Below are 14,842 nucleotides of genomic sequence, written 5' to 3' on the forward strand. Positions count from 1 at the left end.
CCTCACCTTAGCCATTTTTCATAAAAAGGCAAATGAAAGGACAAGTAGACAACAACTGTGGCTTTCAGTGCCGTTAATGAAACCAAGTGACTGTGATGGGAATGCCAGTTCTAAAATATTATAGTTTAATTGCATTTTACCTCCCCTTCTTTCCCCATCCAAAAAAAAGCTGTAATAAGAAAACGGATAAATAAATTCCTATTTCTAGGACTATTTGTCCACTTTGTAAAGGTGACGTGGTGCCTCAAATGATAAATATGTGATATTTTGATTTTAAAAGGTATAAGTTCTCAAAAAATATATATTCAGTTTAGTGAGTTGAACATTATGTCCTTAACATTTTTCATCCTGAACTCATTTAGTGGAGGAAATGGATATTTCATCAGACACGGATTTGACGTTCCATCACATTATGCAGTAAACAGTACAAATGGTGGGTTTTTTTAAATGGGGAAGCTGGAAAAGCTAAGACAGTAGCTGCTGCAAGGCACTGGTTATCTCATTTAAACAGATATTAAATGTGGGTGCCAGTGGTGTGATCATCAGCTGCTTCCCACTTTGTGAATAAATTGCTTAGAAGGAGTCTTTTGCCTACCAGATGTGACCTAGATTTAGATTTCCAAAGGCAAAAAAAAAAAAAAGGTCTATTGTACAAAAAAACAATTGCTGGTAAAGCGTGTGGTAAATGAGCTTATCTCACTTTTCCAGGTGTTTAAGCTAATATGTTATGGAATTACTGCTTCATTTTGGAAAAATAATTAAGGAAGATGTTCCAGCAAATCAAATTTGGATAAAGGCTTAGGATAGTTATTGTGGTGTTAGCAAGTTTTTAAATGGCAGGAAGAACAGGGAGCCAACACAGATAATAAAAATATAGAAAATTATATGTGTGAGGAGGGTCTTATAAAAGGGTCAGGCGTGGGTGTAGTATCCAGCTTGTGTTGTGGTTTAGCAAAATATTGTAGAACAATATGAACAATTACATTCCTTCCAGTACATATGAGACCTTTTTTTTTTTAATCAAAGCGTTGCTGTCTGTCAGCTCTGATAATGCTTATTACTGTGTATGTTAAATGTAACAGGAGAAGAAAGTGTAATGTCTTTATTCTTTTTCTCCCCTCCTCTTTTGAATCCGCTACCTTCATAGGAGCTGCTACTCGAAAACCAGACCCAGAGCCAGAGAAGGAGACAGACCATACTGTTAAAATCGCTGGAGTCATTGCAGGCATCTTGCTGTTCGTTATTATATTTCTGGGGGTTGTGTTGGTAATGAAGAAAAGGTGAGCAGTTAATATATGTTTTCTATGTGCATATTTATGTCAGAGCATCTCCTACAGCAGTTTTCAGTGTGATTCAGGTAAACGTATCCAGCCACCTTGCTGCCCTTTACCACGGAGTTAAGGAAATGCTGCTTATTTTCCCTGAAGCCTTGTGGCATTTTATGAAACTGTGCTATATGAATTTTTCCTCTTGCAGCACTTTTTTGTGAATTAAGGGTTGTGGCTTTGTGATAAAGGAAAAACAACCGAAGGTTAGTGATTCTAGCATTGTACGTATTACTACTGTATGATGGGCCCAAATAATGTAAGAACTGTATCTCTGTCCCAGAAGGGCAAGCCTCGTCTCTATCCAGCAGCTCAGCTGAAAGTTAGATATTATATGATTCCCCACAGAAATCTGAGTAAGTTGCCCATCTTGAATATAAAAGAAATGCTTGGCCTAAATAGAAAGGGGATGGGGGAGCTGAGATGAATTGTGGTATGGATTAAGTCTATATTGTTCTGTGCAGATTTCATTCCATAAAAACAAATAAAAACGGTTCTCTTGCAAAGATGCTGGATGTTTCCAAAAGTAGGTTTAACACACATACGTTTGGGTTTTGTGCTTTGGACATCATGAGAAAAGTGCTATAGCAATAGAGATAGCTGTCTGTTTTTTTAAATGGAAAACCCTGCTTCCTTTCTGAATATCATAACAGTGTAAAGTGGTGGGGAAGGGAGAAAACTGCAAGTTTCTAGCGGCTTGGACATTGGAAGGCTGTTGCCTATGTTGGGGAAATTTCAGTAGTAAGCTAAATCAAAGTTTGGCTATCTATTCTGAGGTATGAAAGAGTTTGCAGCTCTGGTGTTCGGGCTGGGGGTAGTTCAAGGAGTGGGTGAATAGGTTTTGGCAGCTTGAAGACAGGTTGGACTGTGAATGTTTGTCCTTTGAGCGCTCATCCCTTACCCTTTCCTTCAAACCTTCCTCCACTTAACTTCCCTGGAACTCACCTCTGGCCTCCCAATCACAGTCCAGCGTTCCCTTTCTTAAAGGAAATTCAGGCCCACTTGTGCTGGCCCTAGTGTGCTGCTTGTAGGCTGATGACTGAACTGTGTGCATACCAGTAGTGTGTAATAGGTCTGGAGCACACTGAGCAATTGTGATCGTGCCAGACTTGGAGCACCTCAGATGCACATTTAAATAGCTGGCAGGCAGGTCGTGCACTGGGTTCACAACACAGAGCCAGCTGGGTGCCAGTTTTCTTTAAGATAGAGGGAGGGGCAGTAGAGGGAAGAAGAGGGTCCTGGAGAGGGAATTGTGAGCTCTCCAATGGAGGGGGAGTGACCACTACAGGAACTAGACGAGGCAATGGGGGACCATCACAGAGAAGAGAGGAAATTTGAGTCCAATCTAAATAGTATCTGGGACACTGGAGCAGTCCTGGAAAACCCAGACATTCCCAGTAAACTCCAGGGTTTATAATCCTGTGTAGCAAGAGTACAATCTTTTCTGAAATGCAGTACCTTCTCCTTCCATACATTTTAATTCTTTGCTGCAATCATACTTTCCATTTTAACCGCTCCAGACATAATGTTGGCATGCAGAGACTAAGGCGCTCCACATTGCTTTGCCAGTCCCACATCACTTAATCCTGACCTACATGCAACACCCTTTTTAGTCCAGTTCTGAGCCTCTCCTGAGCCCAGATTGGCACAATTTGTTAAAAAATAGCAAAGTTTAGAGTAATTCCAGTTAAGAGAGAACTCCTGCAAAGGCTCTTCTTGCCTCCCAGGGAGAGCTACCCAGGAGCAAAGAAAGGGTTGCTAGGCTCCTGCTCCCTCCATAGTCTTTCTCCGAGCAGGCAAATGTTGGCCCCTTAGCTGCTCCAGAGGTTGTTGCTTTGCTGTGGCCTTTTATAAGCCAATCCGTGGGCGGTGGGAAGGCTCCAGTCCCATGTAGTTGATGGCAGGTGTGGGTAGGGCACTCGGTTCTCTTCCCCCCCTTGACATCATTTGGGACAAATGTTCTTAGTGATTGAGACATGTCTTCTAGTGATTAAATGGAAACCACTAAGGCCTATTTACAGTAACCCTGTCCGGGAACTCTGGTACAAAATGTTGTCCCTTGACATTCTTAGAACACAGTTCTATCTTGTAGTGTAGATGGGACTTACAAATAACTAATTTTTAACCATGTCCCTGAACCACACTGCAGCCTTGAACAGAGACTGTAGAGTACAGTTAGGACTCATCTACGTTACAAGATGTAGCCAGCTTTTAACCAGATACAGGGATGATTGTGTTTTGTCCAGGTCTCCTAACATATAGTTGTAGCATAGACAGGCCCTGAAATGATTGCACTTATGACCCAAGTAAAACTTGAACCAGTTATTCAGTAGAGTATCAACTGATTGTGCCACCTAGGGTCCCTGTGTTTCACCTAGGTTCAGTTGCTGTGTATACATTATGCATTCAAAGAGAATTTATAATTGTTTTGCAAGCTAAGTACAATTGTAATGTAAGGGCAATATCAGTATGTCATAAGTTTTATGGTACTTTAACTACTTCTGAGTGAAACAAACTTATCAATATTGTGCCCGGTGATGATTATACTTCCTGATAATTGGGCATCAGTTACTTAACTAAGTAATGACTTAACTAAGTCCTGCGACTGTGTCCAAAAATAGTACCTCGCATTTCTGTGGAACTTTGCATCCAAGAACCCCAAAAGCACTTCATACCCTATATTAATTAAATCTCCCAATACTCCTCTAAAGTGGTTCTTAATTATTATTCTCATTTTACAAACTGAGGCACAGAGAAATTAAGTGACCTACCCAAGAGCATGTAAGGAATCTGCAGCAAAGCTAGGAATAGTGCCTAGACTGTTGTCTCCTAGTTTGATGCGCCAACCACTAAACCCTTCTTCCAGCATAAAGATGCCAGTTGCTCTAATGGCTACTATAGTGGGTGGAGGGACCTGGGTCATGATTGCGATATCAATTTACAGTGATGTCCGCAAAATCAGAATCAGGTCTGTGGAGTGATCTGCTCTCAAATATGATCTGTCTGTCTCACTTAAGACTTGGTCCAAAGCCCATTGAAGTCCGTAGGAGTCTTTCAGTTGACTTGAATGGAATTTGAACCTAGCCCTCATTGAACAGTTTCAAGCAACTTACCCAGTTTCCCCCTGCCTCCAACATTCCTGCATTGAAAATTGCACGACCTCACTGACAACTACATGCATAAAGAAAGTTTTGCTTTCATTGGCAAATTATAAAAACAACAACAGTGGAATGAAAGCGATAGCAATATTCCTGTAATGTTTGGTAAACAATAACAATAAATGGGAGTGCTTTCCAAAATTATATTAAGGCTTTTGGATAATAGCGGGGAAGGGGGAGGGATGGATAGATAGATAAAAGGCATAATTCAATCTACTGTATTGTCTATCTGTTCTTTTCTTTTTTTTTTAATTATTGTTATTTCAATTAAGTTTCCAAAAAGTTTGGAGGTTGAAAAATTCGATTTAACGGGAGAGGTTTGCTTGAGGGTATGTTCATTTGGGATGCAGCAGTTCCAATTTGTGCTACGGGAGTTCAGTAAACCAGTGGCTATTAATATTTGATTTTGTCAGAAACTGCCTCAGTTTTCCACAACCATAAAGGGTTGTTTTCTTGTGTGCTTCTTTTGTTTTTGCTCTGAGTCACATATACACCTGAGCCTTCGAATAGTTCCTAATGTATGTATCTGTTTAAATGGGTAAGGAATGCTTAGCGCTACTCAGGAATGCCATTTCCACTGGCTGGTGCTGAGCTTGCAGCGCATTAGTCCAGGGGTTCTCAACCTTTTTCTTTCTGAGCCCTTCCCTCCGCCCCCAACACGCCTAAAAACTCCACGGCCCACCTGTGCCACAACAACTGTTTTTCTGCATCTGAAAGCAAGGGCTGGTGTTAGGGGGGTAGCAAGCAGGGGAATTTCCCAGGGCCCCACACCATAAGGGGCCACACAAAGCTGTGTTGCTCAGGCTTCAGCTTCAGCCCCCAGTGGTGGGGCTTGCGGCCCTGGGCTGCAGTCCCACGTGGCGGGGCTTTGGCTTTCTGCCTTGGGCCCTAGCGAGTATAATACCAGCCGTGCTTGGTGGACCCCCCTGAAACCTGCTCATGGTCCCCCAGGGGCTCCGGACCCCTGGTTGAGAACAACTGCACTAGTCCACTCCCTTGATGTAGCTCAGATTGTTCTAATTTCCACCTGCTGCCAACATTTCCCAACTGTCAGCATGGAAACAAGGGGAAGGCCCAACCAGGCCCTCTTTTCCCTTTGCCATGCCCTCTATGCCAGCTGCAGAAGAGGGGTGGTGCAGAAGCCAGTATACTAACTATGGCACCTGGGTTAACCTCCACTTATAAAACATGCCAAAGGACCTATCGACGTATATAAAAAGTAAAATGGAACTCAGTTTTTAAGGTTGCATTTCTAAAACTAAGATTTTTCCAAAGCATGGACAGTGTCTTTGCTAAATGATCTGTTTTTGTAAGTCTTAGTTTTCTATTTCTTAAGTTACCCAGGTTTAGAACATTATATTTTTATAACAAATTTTCTCTTTGCAGCACCTCAGAATTATTGGGAATTTAAAACTATAGAATCTAATTTTCAAGGAGTCTCATCTGAAACCTCTTGATTATATTATAAGAACTCAATATAAAAATAACTTGAACATGAGACATTTAATTTTTCTCCTATTATATCAAATTGTAATTTGATGTATTCACACAAATTAAAGCACCTGAGTTTTCAACATTTTTTAAACAGCATAATTTATCTCAATAACATGTTTGGCAGAATTATGCGTACAAGAACCAGCCGTGCTGCACTGATTAATTATATTTATTGTTGTTTCTAAAATTGCTATACATCTTTTAGATGTATGAGAACATTTGTACTAATTACATTAAATCTCTGTCGTGGCAACATATGGCAAGGAATAGGGTTTGCGGTGTCATGAGATTCTAAATGGGAGCTAGAGAATGAGTAATTTCTGAAAAGAGAAGGAAAAAAAAGATAATTATGATTAGACCACATACCAAAACAACCTCCTCCCAACACAATATAAGTAAACAGAACCGTTTTCATACAGCCCAATCCTGCACCCCTCCTGCAGGCACTGAATGTAGCAGAAGATATACCCCAGTAAGGAGTGCACGATTTTATCCATAGCCTTCCTGTTACCGTATTCTTGGCTCTCTTTTTAAATCCAATTTTAAGAGGTGTGCATTTTGCAAATGTGCCACATCTGATTAAATATTCAATACCTAGCCTTTTGTGTTTAAACAATACTTTTAAGTATCAGAAAAATGGGAATAAAAACTGGAAAATATTTCTGAAGGCATCCTCAAACAAAGAAGATGAGAGAGAAAATGTGATGAAAGCCTAGTTTTCAAAGGGATGCCTGCAGCATGTAGCCTAAGGCAAGTTAGCATTAATGGTAGTCCTTTGCCGGGCCTGTTTACAAGTTTTTGCTGTAGTCAAAGCACTGTAGCTGTGTGCTGTGAGAATTACAGATGCCTACCCAGTTTATTTCCGTCTTTTATCTTACCAGTACATTAACATTATTTGTAGCTATGGCGAGGTGATGGTTTTTGGAGAATTAGCTTCTTTTTAATTAGAATCAATATTTTGTATCTGACCAGGGTGAAATTCATCCCTTTGCGGAGGGCTTTGCCCCTCCCCGCTTCAGGACCTTGATCAGGGAGGGAGAGAGGTTCAGCAGCAGGCGGAGCAGCTGGGCAGGAGGCCCTGTGCACTCTGCCCATTGCAGCAGTGGGTTCCTCTCTGGCTCTGAATGTGCTGAAGTGGAGGGAATCATTGAGAGGGAGCTCAGATAGGAAAGAGTACTGGGTCCATGCTTACATGGATGAAGAGGTTTGGGATCCAAGTGGCCTTTTGTAGTATTCCCAGGGGCAAAAATAGTAGAGGTGCAGGATTCTGCCCACAGCCTGGGGATGGATTCTATAGTCTCACCACCAGAAAACCTCCACTGTGATCCCTGACTATAGCCCTTTTACTTGGGGAAAGAGTGAATTTCAATCTTTGTGAAGTAATCTAACCAAGGTTTCTTCTGCAATGAAATGCCTAATGAAAAGTGGAAACATACTTCGAGAGTTTGTTTGGCTTTCTGGAAACAAGTTTTGGGTGACAATCTAGGGTAATCATATCCATGGTAGGTTAAGTTTTAATGTCTCTAAGGAACGAGAGCAACTAGACAGAGCCTCCAAAAAAACTCCACAGGAAGAGAAGCTACTTAATAAGCATTCTAAGGCTTTTAATTCCTACACTTCTAACTAATGCAGTAGAGATGTCGTGTCCTTCCTAAACCAATTAATACAATGTGAAATAAAATCATGTTTACGTGTGTGTGTGTTTGTATTATATGGATGTATATGATACATAACTATTATGTATCTAATATGTTACTTAGCTTTTACACTTGTTTTAAACTGTCAAATTTAACATTTCAGTGAGGTATTATGTATTTTACTGCTTAAAATTTTTTGTAGATTTATGTCATATCTGGAATGGACAGATATTGCATGATATGCCTCAGATGCATTCGTACTACCTTTCATTTGTGTCACCACTTCTGGTCTCAGTTCATCTTGATTTTTCATACATTAATATTTGGCTTTTCTTTCCTTCCATTTCATCTTTTCCACCACTGCCTAAATCCTTCCACCATCATGGCAGAAGAAGCTATCACTCCTACACTTACTACCTGTAAGTAACTTCTTTGTGCATCATCAGAGACATGCTTTCTGCCATGTTGTTCCATGCGTGAGTAGTGAATGCTAATGATGGAACTTCCTTTGTGAAAGTCAAACACTTTGAAGTTTTACAGTGCTAAAAACAACATGGTTAATAATTTCATGTCATTTTAAGCAATTTGATATTTTCTTATGGTTTCCTTTGCCTCATACTGTGTGTTTCAGTATTTTTGAATACAGTAATGTGATTAATTTTTTAAATTGAAAAATAGTGGTAGGCATCATAAATCTCACTGGCATTTTACAAATATTTTTGGAAGACAAATTCTTTTTAGGACTGATTTAGGGTTTTCCTTCTCATTTGTCCTGCCCAAAATATTGTGATGTTTAGACATGTGTACACGGATTTGCATCCATTTGCTCTGCACATTTTCCTTTTATTTCATAAATAAAGATGGTGCATAAATGTCATGAGTTGCCATTGTCTCAGTGGATCTAAAAGGCACAATATTGATTTAACAGGAAGTGTATGGGCCTCAGGAAGTGTATGGGCCTACAGAAAGATAGTTTTCTGTACATAAAGATGTGTTTTGATGCAGTCTTTAATAGTGTAATCACATAATACTTTTTTTCACAGGACCCCTGTTTCGTTCATTGCACCCAATGAATGGTGAATGAGATAAGGTTGTGCAGTGCATGAGGCTATGGCCTGTAGGAATCTTGACTCATTCTCAGCAGAGGTTGGAAGGTGTGTGTATTGAATGAATCAGAGGGCAGTTGGATGGTCTGGTTAGGATGGTCTGGTTATTAAGGCACAGGTTAAGACTGAAGAGACTGGATTATATCCATAGATCTGTCACAGACTTCCTATGTGATGCTGGGCAAGTTGCTTAAACCATAATTTTTGGAGACTGTCAATAAATCTGTGTTTTTCAGGTACCCAATTTGAGACATGTGGGGCCTGATTTTCAAAGTGCTCAACACTCCGCACTCAAATTGAAACAAAGTACCCCACTCAGCACCTTTGAAAAAAGCCTTAGGTGTCTGAAGCTGGGCACTCACTGAGGTACCCAAAATTAGTGGACTCTTCAGCAAATTTTGGCCTAAACCTCTCTCTGCCTCAGCTCTCGATCTGTAAAATTGGAATAAAAATACTTTCTATCTCACAGGAGAGTTTTGAAAATAAATTCATAAATACTTGTAAGATATTCAGATATTACAGAGATGAGCACAATAGAAGAGTTCATAGGGAAATTAAAAAAAAATCTGTATTCGATGCATGGTGGGGGAATATGCAGGGAATGCAGAGGACAGAAAGAAATGCTGAACTGCTGCTTCATTCACTGAGCATCCTGTACATTAATGGATGCAGGGGATTTGTGCTTAAAATATTATGTAACTATGTAATTAAGGATTGTATCATAATACACACAAATTGCATAATTCTGTCATTACCTAACTTCCAAATGCTTTACTTTGCAATCCTAATTACGATCTTTCAACAGTTTTTGGTATGAAAATAAGCACACTTGTGATGTACAGTGTGTATAATAGAGATTTAGTACACACGTATGTCTGGTTGGGTTTACAAGTATATATGAATTACTTAAAAGAGTGATTAAAGATGGGGACCACTCTCAAAGATGGTAAGCCAAAATTATTATTACTTATTATTTTACCTCCAAGTGTGCCAGGCCCTTGGCAAAAGGCACACAAGAGATACATTGCTATCCCAAAGATTTTACAAGCCTTGATCCTGTAACTGGACCCATGCAGGCAGACCCTTGTGTCCACATAGCTCCAATTGCAGAATAAGGACAAGTGAGGATATAGTATACACACAGAGGGACAGTATGGGTATATTATGGATATATGTTTGGGTGATTACTCAGCTTAGCCATATGTATGTCATGATTGAAAAGGAGTACTTGTGGCACCTTAGAGACTAACCAATTTATTTGAGCATAAGCTTTCGTGAGCTACAGCTCACTTCATCGGATGCATACTGTGGAAAGTGTAGAAGATCTTTTTATACACACAAAGCATGAAAAAATACCTCCCCCCACCCCACTCTCCTGCTGGTAATAGCTTATCTAAAGTGCTCACTCTCCTTACAATGTATATGATAATCACGTTGGGCCATTTCCAGCACAACATGAAATGGCCCAACTTGATTATCATACACATTGTAAGGAGAGTGAGCACTTTAGATAAGCTATTACCAGCAGGAGAGTGGGGTGGGGGGAGGTATTTTTTCATACTTTGTGTGTATAAAAAGATCTTCTACACTTTCCACACTCTGTATGTAGGCTCTGCTGCTGAAGTCGGTTTTTAGACTTTAGAAAATGTTGACCTTGAAATTGTCCATGTAAGACCTAGTTTCCTGCCATGTTGTTTTCTTTTATATTCATACGCAGTACAGAAATGTAGGTAGAGAAAAGTGGGCACTGGGAAAGGACCAAATTGTACACTGCTTTACAGCATACATAACTCCCACTGAAATCAGTGGGTTGCAAGTCAATACTGAATTTGCCATTTTTCTTAACTGATCTAGGAAAGTGGAAGTACATATGAATTTTAGCACATGGTTTATTTTTAAAAGAGTCCTCCAAGAATCTGGGTTGAAATATGGTGCCATCCTTAATTTATCATCAGTGTTCTGGGTATCATATTAAAGCTGCTGTTAGTGATTAGACATTGCAAGCATAGGATGTGACATCCAGCCAGTTACATCATCGAGGAACCTATGTACTAAAATAGATATCATTGTCTTGCATGCAGCAAAGTTTCATAGTGTGCTGGGGCTCTCTCTTCCTAATGGCCTGCCACCTCTAAAACTATTCTAATATTTTTCAAAAATTGGCAGATAGCTTGCACTGCTGCTGGATTATCAGAGGAGTTAGCTACAGCTGTGCATATTTGACACACAACTATATCATTTTATCTTGTATTTGCTAGGTAGCCAGTCAAGAGATGTCACACAGGAAGGAGTTGAGCACTGCCATTAATAATAATCTTTCTCCATGATAGCTTTGGTGCTTATGCCAGAGCCATTCCTCCCATTATTCTCTTGGCCAAGTCACTATTGTATACCATTCACCACAATCAGGGAGCAGATTGTTTGGGCTGGAAGCAAGTTGTTAAGTCTGTGAGTTCTTTTGTTCATAAAATTACAGAAAATTCTGTAGTAGTTAACTTTGCAGCAGTTCTTTGGACTTAACTTTTTATTCCATGTGGGAGAAGTAAGAATAGATAAGCTGATGGTGATGTTCATGTATAATGACTGGTTTCCTCAAGATGACAACCAGCACAGACATAATTCTGTTTTCTCCTGACATGATTTGATGGACAGAACCCCGGTGACATTGGTGAGAGCAGTAAAATTACATTAGTAGCTTATTATGTAACTCCAGTTTAGCTGATGAACTAGAACAGCCTGTAGATCACGTAAGAACAGTGTCCCATTCTTCTGGCCATAACCATGAACTTTTTAAAAGCCTTTCATTTTGTTTGAGATTAGACCAAGGCCATATCTATCCTCTGAGTTTAGCAATAGTGGCCAGAAGCCAGGATAACTGCACTGGTGCAAACCCAGCAGTAGGTAAGGAAAACTGTTGCGTTTACCCCAGTTTCTGGCTACTGACTGATTAACTGGGGATAGTCTCAAGTATAGATGAGGCCTGAGCTTGGGGACAGACTAGTAACTGATTGCACTAACCAACTGCAATGAGTTAGGAAGATATAACATCACCAGGTAGCCACAGATAAAATGTGTTCAAAATTCAAATGACAGGGTTGCAAAGGCAACGTTTCTTGTGGTTGTCCACTAGGTTGAGATTAATATCGGAGATGATTTGTTGTGAAGGTGATTTTAAATTTAAATTTATTCAACATGATTACATAGCACTGGATGGTTGGGGTTTTTTGGTTTCTTGCTAAGAACTGTGCCTTATCACAAGTCATTTCTGATATTGTAGGTAAATGGAAATGAAATATTTTCCCAATGTGCCTAAAATGCAAATCATGCCGGGCTTTAGATATTAGGCCAGTGATTTTCAGCTGATGGGGCATGACCTAAAAATGAATTGCAAGGGTTGAAAACAAAATATAAAACAAACAAACAAAAAAGAAGAAGCAGTATTAACTCCTCCAAGAACTCAAAAATTGTAAGTCAAACCTCCCCCCAAATAATGAGATTTAAAAAACAATAAATGTTTGGTTCTTTATTTGCCTTCTTTTTATTCAGCCTTTACAGTTCACATTATCAAGGGTTTTTTTCTGCAGCCATCAGAGCTAGACACTTACTTAAAAATGAAAGCTAATATTCTCATGTAATCCCATAAATGCAGGAGTTGGGACTTCAGGAAAAACACCAACTATTGTGAAACTCAAATAAAATCATGGGAGTGGGCATTACTGGCTGCATCTAAATGCCATGGGCAGTAGGTCCCATCAGGGATAAGTAAAGGAGAGAGAAAGAGAAGTTCTCTTCCCTTCTCCTGCAGCCCAACATTGCTACATCTCTTCCCCCTCCCATCTGCCTACATGGTTCTCAGCCCAAGGGGAAGAGGCACGTTCCCCATAGCTAAACATTGTGTGAGAAAGGGGGGCAAGAGGGAAGAGGACCCAGTTTCCCCACCTTGGGCTGGCCATCCCCTATTAAGAGCAGCACAACTCCCACCAGCCCAGTACCTAGCAATGTTCTGCACCATGCATACACCCAGTGTACACCTTACAAGTCCTCAGCCCCCAGCAACTCTCCAACTAGAGTTGGAGAAGCCAAAACCAATCACAGTGTGATTTAGTGATTTTTATTCACACAATTCTTTGCCATTGGCACTGGCCACTGTCAGTGACATGATACTGCACTGGATGGATCACAAGTCTGGTCCAACATGAGAATTCCTATGTTCCAAAAATAGTTCTGTATCTTTGCCATGATAGTCTTGTTTGGCTCAAAGATGGTCAAAACTACTCACCTGTAAAAATTCAGCTTCTTCACTCACTCTCAAAAGCATTAATAATAGTTAATAAAAACATGAAAATCACACCTTCCCACTCATAAAAATAGCATAATAAAGGGCCCCACTAAGACACAATTGTCCTCTGTTGCCTATTTGAGCTCCACAGCCTGGGAGGTTGTTCCTTATTGAGAAGGCTCAAAATGTCCCCTCTCTGCCATATTTAAATGCTAGATTTAGGCCTTCTGCATGAGACCTCTGTACAGAAGCCAAATCTGTGACTTCCTAAATCTATCATGACTGTCACAGTATCTGATGGCACAAAAGACAAAAACAGTTGACAGAAGACCTTACAATCTGCAGTATGAAAATATCCAAAATGTGGCATTTAAGATCTTTGGAAAGACATGAGGCAACTTACTGAGCATTATAGGAAATGTATAGTGGCCACACTTGAAACCTTCCATTTATGTAGAAAATTTCTACTGGTACTGAAGTCAGTTCTATATTTCCATGCTCAGTCACACATTGGAGTTGCTCCTAGAACTCCAGCTGGCTGCAAATTCCCTGGTGAAGGAGAGAATTAGAAATAAAAATACTGGCATGTGGGAGGAATTTACATGAGCTAGCATCCCTCTAACTAGCTATAAAACTTGTTCCAGAGAAGAGAGTTTTGGAAGAAATTACCTCCTGAGGTTAGAAGAACATGAATATGTTGAGCTGACCATTAGATCTGTTATACCAGTTGTATATTTACTGTGTCCACTTAGAACCCCTGTAAGACACCATACAAAGTTTATAGATATTTAAGTTTGGTTCTTTAATGACATCTCTGTAGCCACAAAAAAGATGATGTGAGTGGTCTGTGAAATCATGAGAATCCTGTCTTGTAAGCTAGTCTTCCAGGATTTGGGGATCTTGTCCCAGACATTTTGGTGCAGATGGCCACAGATGTCTATAATGACATAAATTGAAGTCGGTGTCTACAATAACAAATGAACATGTTTCAGAAAATCCTAATGCCTACTGCAAGGAAAAAATACATACTTCTGGGCTATTTGCTGTGTGCTTTCTATACAGAGGCACAATATCTACTTTAAATGCAGTTAATAAGAAATCTCAAAACTAATATGTTTTTGTAAATTAAAAAACCACACGAGTCTTCCTTGCTTTTTCTCTTTATATATATTTTCTTCCTTCTGCTAATTCCTGGCTTCTTCACCATTCCCCCAATCAAATAATTGGATTGTTTTACAGCCACAGTTTACATACATGTTCCCACACAGAAAATATACGCAAAAGAACCAACCAAATGCCATTTAAAATTCAGAATACTATTAAATAAAAGCTTGTTTTCTTTAAGATCTTTCTGAATTTTTTAGCAAGTTTTCTCACCCAGAGCCACGGTTAGACAAATTGAAATAACTTTTATGAACTGGTACAGAGATCACAAAATGAGCTGACTTGGAGGAATAAATTTGCTTTAGTTCATCTTTTCCAGGGAACCTTTAGATTCATACTCTAAACTTACCCCTTTTACATCAACAGGTAGGTGGGCACTGCCATTTTCTGGAGGTACTCCTCCAGACTATCAAAGTATTTTAGCCCAGTTCTCTTGAATGAGAAACGTTAATCTGCAGTGTGCTAGATTTTTGTCATACTACAGAGAGAGTGAGGAGAGATATCAGAGTTGATTGATTGCTATGCTGGTCACACAATTACATTTAGTTACAATCCTTGCTCCCTCAGTGTCAAGCAGTAAATTTTCAGATGAGCTGAAGGTGGGTTTTTTTCCTCCTCTTAAAGAGCCAGTGTCAGTTTACATGTATTTTTTTGTATGTACGACAGATTTAGAAACTAA

The 14,842-nt window shown here is 39.7% G+C and overlaps 1 protein-coding gene across 17 annotated transcripts in view; it reads left to right on the top strand.

Moving 5' to 3' along the window:
* The window catches only part of PTPRM (protein tyrosine phosphatase receptor type M), a 699,958-nt gene that overhangs the window by 479,829 nt on the left and 205,287 nt on the right, over positions 1–14,842 (top strand). For 9 of the 17 annotated variants that reach the window (XM_043539842.1, XM_043539843.1, XM_043539845.1 and 6 more), the window contains 2 exons: positions 1,148–1,280; positions 8,004–8,033. In XM_043539842.1, coding sequence (XP_043395777.1) covers positions 1,148–1,280; positions 8,004–8,033 — 163 coding nt within the window. The remainder of the gene's footprint in view (positions 1–1,147; positions 1,281–8,003; positions 8,034–14,842) is intronic. The other 8 variants (XM_043539844.1, XM_043539846.1, XM_043539847.1 and 5 more) reach the window with 1 other exon arrangement.

Source organism: Chelonia mydas, chromosome 2 (genome assembly GCF_015237465.2).
Source record: "Chelonia mydas isolate rCheMyd1 chromosome 2, rCheMyd1.pri.v2, whole genome shotgun sequence".
Lineage (NCBI taxonomy): Eukaryota > Metazoa > Chordata > Testudines > Cheloniidae > Chelonia > Chelonia mydas.